Source organism: Struthio camelus, chromosome 11 (genome assembly GCF_040807025.1).
Source record: "Struthio camelus isolate bStrCam1 chromosome 11, bStrCam1.hap1, whole genome shotgun sequence".
Classification (NCBI taxonomy): domain Eukaryota; kingdom Metazoa; phylum Chordata; class Aves; order Struthioniformes; family Struthionidae; genus Struthio; species Struthio camelus.
Window position 1 is genome coordinate 8927056 of NC_090952.1, and position 10931 is coordinate 8937986.

Sequence of the window (10931 nt, forward strand, 5' to 3'; positions counted from 1 at the left end):
GGATCTTAAGCCTCACACTTGGAGCGGGAGAAAACATCAGCTATATTGCATTACTCTCTTTTCAGCCCTCCAAATGATCCCCATTTCACAGGAATATTAGTCTCCTTTAATGTTATTTTGGGGGTTAGAATTTGGGATAGCAGTACGGTACTAAAGGAAGCTTTGCTTTTTTTTTTTCCTTTTTCTTTCCCTTCAAACACAGACGATTGGAAAGAGCGAACTTCTCAGTGCCTGTGAGGCGCTTAGAGCATCACTGTAGCTGATCAGGGTTCAAAATAATCTAGCAACACGAAAAAAAGGGTCTGATAAGTTAATCTGATTCTCTGCCATGCTCCCATCAATAATTGCACTGGAATGAGCAAAGTAGCTGACGCGGGGCTGCATAAGCTGGCACTGCTGCTGAAAGAGCTGCTTGTTAAAGTACAAGGCTATACCCAGTGCCTGGTGCCCTGCGGTGTTCAGAGCATCGTCTCCTCTCCCCCAGAGCTCTGGCTGCAGAGAACCCGGAGGAAGAACCAGATGCTCTCAGTTGCTTATTGTACAACTGCTTTAGTGCATTTTTGTTGGGTTTTAGTGGCTTTTTTTTGTTGGCGGTGTTCTGATGACTTTTCTTCCTCTGTACAACTGTCCTCCTCATTCCAGAGGTCTCTTGCTGCATAGAATTCTGATATAGCAAAATGAAAAGCTGTTTTATTTCCTAATTAAGCTCTCATAAAGCCTGTTTTTGTGGGGTTTTGTTTGTTTTTTTTTCTTAAACATTGCTTTCTAATGAGCTAAAGCAAAACACGCTTGCATTTAGTATTACCTTGATTTTAACTTTTATTTCTTGTTCTCCCTCTTTTAATGTAACAGTTGTTACTTTATATGCCACGCTGGGTGAAGAGGCAGTAACCTATGGTCTCAATGAATGTGGGGCATCATATCTGATCACTAGTGTGGAACTTCTTGAGAGCAAACTTAAGGTAAGGTAACAGTACCTTTGACTTAAGGTAACTTTGGCACCAGTTTCACCTGTTCACAAACAACCAAACGACGTTACAGTGCAGTCAGTGCTAAAAGTTTCCTTTTTGCTCTGTAGACTGCACTGCCAGAAGTCTCCTGTCTTAAACATATCATTTATGTGGGTAAGAAGACTATCAATAAATCTGAATACCCTGAAAACATGGAGATTCATAGTATGCAAACAGTAGAAGAGCTGGGAGCCAAACCAGAAAACTGTAAGTCAATCATTTCTTGGAGAACTAATCAAGCGATATAATGCTGAAATCAGAGCCAGGTTAAAACAGTTGGGTAAGAGAGAAAAAAACACACAGGTCTCTATGGTTTCCTTTAAATAAACATAAAACTAGAAATGTTTGTTTAATTCCTATTTATTGTCCTGTCACTTTGTTCAAGTTTCAGGTATTTCAAGATAAAACCTTATTTTTAACTCATATAAAACATGACCAGAATAACTGAACTCTAAAAATACACCTTTATTTTAGGAAGTAAAGTAGAATCTGGTGTAGCGTTCTATTTTTCTGCTATTTTTACTTTTTCTTTCTCTTATTTTTTACTATTTGCCCTAAGGAAAAAGGGGAAAGCACTTGTGTTTTTTTTTGTTTGTTTGCTTGGAAAAAACGTTTTCTGATCCAGCCTGTGGCTAGAAAGCATCTTGGGCTAGAGGAATAACCATTACATTATTCCCTTGCTACTTCAGGCAGCTAGGAGTGATTGTAGGAGAGGAACAGTTCCTTTAGGGAAGGAACAACCAACCTTGATTTTCCCCCCCCCCCCGGACTTCGCTAGATCTTCTCACTCCTGAAAAAGAGGAGCTAAACTGGTAAAGCTTTATGCAGGGAAGTGCATATTCATTGCAACTACTTATCTTTGACCAGCTTGATACAAACCAGCAGCTAACCTGAAGGTTGTATTGAAACGCCCTAACTATGCTTCCTGTCAGACACTTCTGCTGCCTCCCTAGTTAGGGAAGTCATGAAAGCCAATGATTTTCATCCTAAGGGTAGACAGAATAAATGTCAAAGGATTAAAATAAAAACTAGAAATAAACTATTACAAACTTACTGCTTTTCCACTATTTAGCAACTTAATCGAGGAAGGTTCAATTTGAAAAAAAGAAAATTAAAGAAAAACACACCTTTTCAACCCTGTAACGCAGGCTTTGGAACAACTGATGGGAAAGCTAACGTGCAGCTTTTTTAAACTTTGTTGTTTCCCTCTAATACAGCGTTTCTCCCATTCACTACCTTTCACAGGTTTGCTCCATCTTCACCAGGCTTTTTCTATGAAACTTTTAGTCAGCTATAAAACATAATGGTGAAAGTATGGTCCAGATTATGTGTTATCTTGCATAAGCATCTCAGTACTTAGTCCTTAGGAAACCTACTGCGTTCCCTCACTCCCTCTTTAAAAAAGAACCGACTGCTATTCTCTTCCTCACCGACTTCTGCATCCACCACAGACCACTTAGCATATTGTGCTCGCCCTTGCTGGAGTACTTGTTCCACACTGGTTGATTACAGAAGTTTTCATATTGGTTAATTACAGAAATAACAATTTAGAAAGTTTATAAGAATTAATATGATCTTTCTCTTTTATTTTGTAGTAAGTGTTCTGCCAAGCAGACCTGTTCCCACAGACTTGGCTTTAGTAATGTACACCAGTGGCTCTACTGGAAAACCTAAAGGAGTGATGATGATGCATAAAAACTTGATAGCTGGAATGACGGGACAGTGTGAAAGAATACCTGGGCTGGGGTAAGAAACACTTAGTTGTCACATATATGGAGAGGGAAAACAACACTAAAAACAGTTTGTACAGAGCCTATTACTGGTACCAGCTCTTATCAAATTTCTTCATTTTATTTGGCGACTGCTAATCCTAAATTCGTATGAAAAACACAGTGGTTGTGAACGCACCCTGTTCTTTGCAAAGTATGCCCTTTTAGCTCTTGTCTCATATGCTTTTTCTACCTTTTTTTCCCATTACCCTGAACTGTGATTCTGTGATGTATTCTGCACTCCCAGTTATGCTTCAAGAGAGGTCACCAGATAAGGAGATTGCACATCTAATCAAATGTGGGAGCTTTTCTTGGTACATGTTTTGAGACACCCAGAATAATTTTTAGGAAGTAAGTCAAAGCCTACCATTCCTGCTCATCTAGAGAGAGCATTGCTGTATGGATCATAATACACATCCTGCAGCACCTGCTCAAGTATACCGCACTGAAGCGAGCAGCCAAGTAATACGTTTTGTTTTGATAGTATGATAGTAAAACTAATTGCGAACTCCCTTATTAGTATTGAGGAAATTTTTCATGAACAAGTGTATGTGCCCTTGTCATTGCATTCATGAAGGATGTAATAATAGCTAAAAAAAAAAGCTATGTTTTAGCCCTTTTGTAGTGGGTTATAAAAGCAGTTCTGAATTGATGCTGAAGGTTTCTATTAACTGACAAATCTAAGTTTCTTCCTGAGAAATCTCTGTATTTCCTAGAATAAGCCTCAGTACTTCACTGACCAGGTCTCTTTCTACTCTTCTATTTTAGAAGGAGATACTGCTATTTTATTACTGCTGTTTTAAAATAAAAAGTGACTTCAGTCTTAATGTGGTAACTGGGATAAAATCCCCGACAAGGAGAAGTGGCAGTTAAACACCAGGGAAATGTTGTTTCCTAGAAAACAAGGCAGAGCCTGGAATTCACACTTTTCACACTTACTGATTTCAGTTTAGTTACATTAGTTTACAGACTACAGTTTGTGATCACACCCTTCTTGGATGCAGAATAAATCCCACTTGTGATTTAAGTCTTTCAAAAAGTAGTAACTAAGTACACCAAGTTCTTGAACAGTATTTTTAGTCCACCTATGTATCACTATTAATCAGACAATTCTTTCCTTTACTAGGCCCAAGGATACTTATATTGGTTATTTGCCTCTGGCCCACGTATTAGAATTGACAGCAGAAATTTCTTGTGTTACTTATGGCTGCAGGATTGGATATTCTTCCCCACTCACACTGTCAGATCAGGTAAGAGAAAACTAAGCAAACTTAAGCATTCCTAGTCTATGTTCTTGATCAGCTATCCTCTCTTAACGAAGAAGCGTTGATATAAATAGTGCAGTTCAAGTAAGTCCATGTGTTTTCATAAAATAATTGTTTCTAAAATGTACATTAACATTCCTGGTGAAACTACAGCAGCAGATCATACTAACATTTTATTAAAATCTTTTGTGTTTGATACTTAAATTGAAAAAAAACTAATAAATGCTATAGCATCATCCAATGGACCATCAGGATGAACAACAGCTATTAATAGACTAACTGAATGCAAGACTGCTTAAAGTGATTTTAAGTTTTTACACTCACTTTATTAGTTCTTTAGTTACTGCAGATATTCTATTTAGTTCTTTACATTTTTCAGTTTAACAGTTATTATAAATTAAAGCAAATTAATCTGGAAGAGAAGGCTTCTGCATGTTTTGCTTGTATAAAGTTTACATCAGACAAAAGAAACTGCGGGAGGAAAACTGGGGAGAAAGCAAGTACTGCAGGGGAAATAAGAGAAAAAGATATACAAAGTGGAATTGCTTTACCAGGTTGAGCTTGTAAAATATCTCGTATTTTGGTTGAAATTGGTTTTTAATCGGTACTTCTCCCATTGCAATGAAAAAAAAAAATTAGGCGGGAAATGCTTTTTGGGGGCATGGGAGGAGATTTACAGAAATTGCATATTAGTTCATCTCCCTCTTTATTTTTAGTCTTCTTCTGAAGAGCTGCATGGTTTTTGGTTTCATAAAGTCACATTTTTTCTGTATTACAGTCAAGTAAAATTAAGAAAGGAAGCAAAGGAGACTGTACTGTACTAAAGCCCACGCTGATGGCAGCCGTGCCTGTAAGTATAGGAAAGCTGACAACGAGTTTAGCAAAACGGTGCTTTCTACTTTGTACGTACTAGCAAAATCCATTTACTAGCGTTTCTTTTCTTGTGTAAGAAACTGTCATTTTAACAGGCAGGCAAGAAAGTGGAATATAGAAATTGTAGTTACTGCTGCTTAAGGCAGCATACTGATGCTGCAGACATGAGCACAAGAATATACATATATGAAAGCCAAGACCCATTTTGATCCAAAACTGTAAATGTCCATTAATAATTTATAAATGACATTTTACTAGACTGTTGATGCAACAATCGGATACAGAAAGTGTTGGGTATGCACAGTCTGAAAGTTCTTTTTGCACAGGAGAAAGTAGGGCAGCTTTGGTTACCATGGCTCCTTTTAAGGGAACGAGCATCTGGCTGAGTTACGGAAGCTTAGCTAGTTAAGCTGAGCGGCTGTAGTTGCTGGGGTGCCCCCTCTCAGCTGCCTCATTGCAAAGTAAAACTTAGCCCAAAGTCTCTCTACTCTTCTTAGGGTTCTTAACCACTTAAATTTATTTCCTGAGGAAAATAACTTCAAATCAGCTGCATGCTGGACTGCTAGTAGAAACAATAAGTTTTAAATATGGCATAATCTCTTCTCAAAAGGACTACGGTTTTTTTGGATGTGCAAAGAAAAAAGTCCATGCAGACAACTTTATATGAATTAACCATGAAACGTGAACAGTGATAATGCTGAAACATCTTGAAAAAACCCTTAAACGTCTTGACTCTACAGACTTATCACAAAGAAGCTAACAGACGAAAAAGTACTTGAAACAGGTGGTCCATTTTCAATTGATAGCAGAGAAGACCTAGAGTTCAACAATCTACAGCAAAAAAAGGGAGAAAAAAACCCAAAAAACACACACCTTCAAAAAGCCCTAGTATGAACAACACCTGTCTAACGTAACAACTTTGAAGGACCGATTTAGATTTCCTGTATACAATTCCAGGCTATATAGCCTGGTTATTTCCTGTATAGGAGATGGGATATCTGCATGTCATCAGTGAAAATCTGTCTAAACTATCTAGCAACAACCTAAAATACAAGGCAGCTGAAAAATGTATAAGAAGATTTGTAGGCAGAGGTAACTTCCTATAATTAGTCTAATAAATAAAACTGGCTTAGTATTTTTGTCCCTAGAAGTACGGCCCCACTTTTATCTTCAGATAATAACATTGCTACTATTATTAGAATGTATAAGGAATGAAATAGAAAATAATTATAATAGAATCCAAAGGCAAATATTTCTAAATATTTAATTCTAACAGAAGTCTGTAATAGATGTTAATGGTTCCTTCTAGGCGTTCATTCCAAAGACCTTGTTGTGTCACCAGTCCTTCCAAAAAGCTACAGTTAATCCTGCTTTGTCTTTAAGATTTTGTCCTTTAGAAACATAGATATTCTGTAGCTAAACTAGCCTGAAAGTAGTATGCAGTTTATTTTTAAAGTTCTAGTTTGTGTAAATCCAGATCATGAAGATTTGAGGAAATATTCCAAAAAACTAATCAGGGCAGTTTCTATTAAGACTGACTTATTCTGAAATATCAAGAGATCAAAATATTAAATTTTCATAGCTTTGTTTTCAACTAGTATACACTAATTTGCCTCTTGTTACAAAGCATGCAATTATTACAGAGCACAATGCTATGAAATAAAATACTTTATCAGTCAATGTTAAGTATTTAATAGAAGTTGAAGGATTGGCTCCTTTAAGTTCTGTATCATTCACTGATTATAAACTTATTGTTTTAATTGAAATGAAGATTGTGTCCTCTTATTTCTCGTCTGTGACGGAATTGTGCTTTTCTGTCAGGCAACTGAATTACTGCAACCATGTTGCTTTGAAAGTTGAAAGACAGACTTCTCTTGGAAAAGGAAGTGGTGAAACGAAATCTTTTAGCTCGTTCCCTTGTGCTTGCCAATCGCCATGGATAAAGTACAGCATCAGGACTCCTAAGCGTGACTGATCTTCCATGGCATAGCCCAACCTTTTGTGAAGAGATTTAGCTAAATTTGAATTCAAGATTTTTGAAAATCAGTTTATCATATTTTAAGTACAGGTTAAAGTGTTCTTAGTAATGTAAGCAACGTATCAACACTGTAAGCCTTACTACACTACAGCATGTTACCCAAAATTTGTAGCTGTTGTTGACAGAGAATTCTACACGATAGAGATTCCATGTGATAATTTTCTTTGCCCTTTTTAACATTTTGCAGGAAATAATGGACAGAATTTATAAAAATGTCATGAGTAAAGTTCAAGAGATGAACTATATTCAGAGAACCCTGTTCAAGATAGGCTATGACTACAAATTGGAACAAATCAAAAGGGGATATGATGCACCTCTTTGTAACGTGTAAGTATAATTCATGGTCCAAATGTATTTTTCGTTGTGGTTTAAGACAGTCTAATAGAATAATCATATAAACTATCTGACATCAGATAATTCTAATCCAACATGCAAATATGATCTAATGCCTAAACTGAAATAATCCAAGCTCTTATTGTTAAATATATACTCCCTGTTTCCAGTAAGAATGACTAATCTTCAGAGCAGCGGATGACTAGTTATTTTTTCATTGGATTACTTTTTTTAGTAATCAAAATTGGATTGTTTATTTAGGTAAACTAAAGGAATTCTGCTATCTTCAAGTGTTATACAAGATGTACTTTGTTTTTCTCTGCTGTCCATTAGTATCTGTGCATGATTAAGTTATTTTTAAGGTGTCCTATATAAGGAGGAAGAGGAAGGTTTCTCTCCAAATAAGGTGAATGAATGAATGACGTTTAAACACATATTTCCTTTTTTCAAGACTATTATTTAAAAAAGTAAAGGCATTACTAGGAGGGAATATCCGTATGATGCTTTCTGGAGGAGCACCACTCTCACCTCAGACACAAAGATTCATGAACATCTGTTTCTGCTGTCCTGTTGGCCAAGGCTATGGATTAACAGAAACATGCGGAGCTGGAACAATTACAGAAGGTAGTTAAAATGTTTCTAGAAATACATATATAAAAAAAAAAAAAATTTTTTCCCCCTAAGGTAAAGTCAGAATAGTTGTAGTTCTTAAGCGCAATAAAGTAACTTGAGATAAGCTGTCATCCTATTTTATGGTTTGTGTTTCTATTTCATATGAAAAAATCTCTTTATTCTTCTTTGTTTTTCTCTCCCTAAGTTGCTGATTACAGCACTGGCAGAGTTGGAGCGCCTCTTATTTGTTGTGAAATTAAATTGCGAGACTGGCAAGAAGGTGAGAGCGTTAAATCTTTTGACCTCACAGTAATTAATTTAGTACTGCTTAGCTGGGTGCAGTAGAAAGTAATTGTTCATTATCTTTTATAACAGTCATTAATTTGTGTGTGCACAAATTTCAAGCAAAAGTTTTCAAAACATATATTTTGCTGCCAATAAGATGTTTCAAAAATAACTTTTTTTTTTTTTTTTTAGGGGGCTATACCAATAGAGACAAGCCTAATCCTAGAGGAGAAATTGTAATTGGCGGGCCTAATGTCTCAATGGGATATTTTAAAAACGAAGAGAAGACCTCAGAAGATTTCTCCATTGATGAGAATGGCCAGAGATGGTTTTGTACTGGCGATATAGGGGAATTTCATCCAGATGGATGTCTGCAGATCATAGGTTGGCCTCAATTTTTGCTATGTCAATCCATTACAAAATCTTGACTAAGCATAATAAGCACGTTTTTAATCCTGTTGGCTTTGCCAGGGCTAACTTAGTTACCTGCTTGCAGAATCACCGTGTAAAAGATGTTCCCAAAAGTTCTGATGGCTACAGGGAAATTTTGGAAATTACACTGTTTCCTGTGACATTATCACTATATAAATTTAGCACATGGAATTTGAAAAAAAATAAACATAAGATCAATTTTCAGTATTAACTACATATTTTAAGAATCAGAACTCCCATCACGTTCATACAAGTTGTGTGACAAGACGTGTAGCACACTACTAACTTTCTTACAGAGGTCTTTTATATATATAAAAAAAAAGTTTCCCGAATATGTACATACTAGTAACTGCTTTATAATTTGAGTAAGATGCTGTAACTCTTAAGACTCTCGCACAGCATTGTGCAAAGTACATGGCATGGAGTGGCTTTACAAATGAGTCTGTGGAAATGCAAAAGTATGAATGCAGCAAGTCTTTTTGTTGTTGTTGAGGTTTGTTTGTTTTGACTCCTAGATCGTAAAAAAGACTTGGTAAAGCTACAAGCAGGAGAGTATGTATCTCTGGGCAAAGTAGAGGCAGCACTGAAGAACTGTCCATTGATTGACAATATCTGTGCTTATGCCAAAAGGTAAGAGCGGTATTAATTTAGAAAGTCAATTTAGGGTAAGTCTGAAACATAGGTTCTGACCCTGTTCGCCAGTGATATACTACAGCTGTCCATGGCTTCCAGTGAACAACCCCCCCCACCCGAGCATGAGTTAAAAATAACTTCTCTGAAGTAGCACAGGCTCCCAGATTCCCCACAACATGAAGAATGGAGAAACGGCTTAAACTTTCCTGTGCATTTCCCCTATCCTAATTCACTCCAGTTCATCGTCTTCCCAAACAGGTATAATTATATTAAGCATGTATTTTGGCCTTCTGTTAGAGCACTAGAGAAAGGTTAATCTGGGCACTTTCCACCTGATCCAAAGCTCTCCCATGAGTTTTAGGAATAGGCCCAGTCCCTTCCCTTTCTTCCTTCCTCCTCACTTATACACCCTGTTTGTGGAAAGAAACTGAAAAGAACTAGCTAGATACTGCATGTAGCAGGGAACCTAAATTAGGCCATAACCTCACCTGAGTACCCATCCAAATATGTCGTTGATGAAGGCCAATCACTTAAAACAACTTGGAGCACCTTTGATAAATTACTGATTGTGAAGACCTAGGGTACAAGAAAGATTTTGGCGGGGGGGGGGGGGGAATGGGGCTAGCTGCGGTTCTGAAAGGACTATGGAACTGTATATCTAACATCAAGTAAGCATTTTACTCTTTGAAATTGAAACCTGTTTTGACTTTTTTCTTTCCTCCTTCTGCCGTCCTGTGCTAGTGACCAGTCTTACGTGATCAGTTTTGTGGTTCCTAACCAGAAGAAGCTGACAACATTAGCTGAGCAGAAAGGCATCAGTGGATCCTGGGTAGATATTTGTAACAATCCTATAATGGAAGCTGAAATACTGAGAGAGATTAAAGAAGTGGCAAACAAGAGTAAGTAAAATGGCATACAGTGCCAGCTAATTTCATGGTGATTATCCAGCAACAAGAATTTCAGTTATCATCACTTTCTTTTCCATGTTGCTTCTCTCTGCCACAATTTAATCAGAGGCAAAGAACATATCAGATTTACACCTATGATCCCACGAACTGACATCCTTTTTTAATTTCTAAAAATTCTGAGGTTGTTTTTTTTTTTTTTTTTAAACTGACTTCTAGAGCCAGGTTGCTTGTATAGTGCAGTTAAAGTAAGATCCAATGGGATTCTCCATTTGGAAGGAAAATTGCAAGGCATTTGCTGATAAGAAAACCAGTTAAACAGGAAGGATCAGAGCTTTTCTCCATGTAACTTTGTGTCCTACAGCTTTGAACAGCAAGGTACCTTATGTTTGTAACAGCTTAAACCCTGCTCTTTGCTGCAGTACTGAATGATCAAAAGCTTGCCTGATCAACCCTTTATGGGGCCAAAATCCTAACAAGCTAACTCAAGAGAAGAAAAAAAAAAAATCTCTAAAGCACTTGACACCTCATGTAATGAAGAGGTAAAATAGGACTTAAGTGCATGCTAAGCACTGTTGCCTCTCAAATTTTAGAGAGGCAAATCTGTCTTTTGAAACTGAGAAAAGAGGAATGAAGGGCAATTTTAGGTCTTGCCTTAAAACACAAAAAACAAGAAAACCTACACACACCCAACACTGCACGTCTCTGACTTTGGTTTGAACACTTTAATCCATGGTATTCTACCATAAACTAGGCAAATTATTATCCATCTAGCT

At 36.9% G+C, this 10931-nt stretch overlaps 1 protein-coding gene across 14 annotated transcripts in view; it reads left to right on the top strand.

The window, feature by feature from the left end:
- ACSL4 (acyl-CoA synthetase long chain family member 4) overlaps positions 1-10931 on the top strand; it is a 66595-nt gene that overhangs the window by 53600 nt on the left and 2064 nt on the right. For all 14 annotated transcript variants that reach the window (XM_068956918.1, XM_068956921.1, XM_068956914.1 and 11 more), the window contains 11 exons: positions 853-962; positions 1079-1217; positions 2606-2756; positions 3906-4029; positions 4823-4894; positions 7143-7282; positions 7740-7912; positions 8106-8180; positions 8378-8569; positions 9133-9247; positions 9992-10149. In XM_068956918.1, the coding sequence (XP_068813019.1) occupies positions 853-962; positions 1079-1217; positions 2606-2756; positions 3906-4029; positions 4823-4894; positions 7143-7282; positions 7740-7912; positions 8106-8180; positions 8378-8569; positions 9133-9247; positions 9992-10149 (1449 nt within the window). The remainder of the gene's footprint in view (positions 1-852; positions 963-1078; positions 1218-2605; positions 2757-3905; positions 4030-4822; positions 4895-7142; positions 7283-7739; positions 7913-8105; positions 8181-8377; positions 8570-9132; positions 9248-9991; positions 10150-10931) is intronic.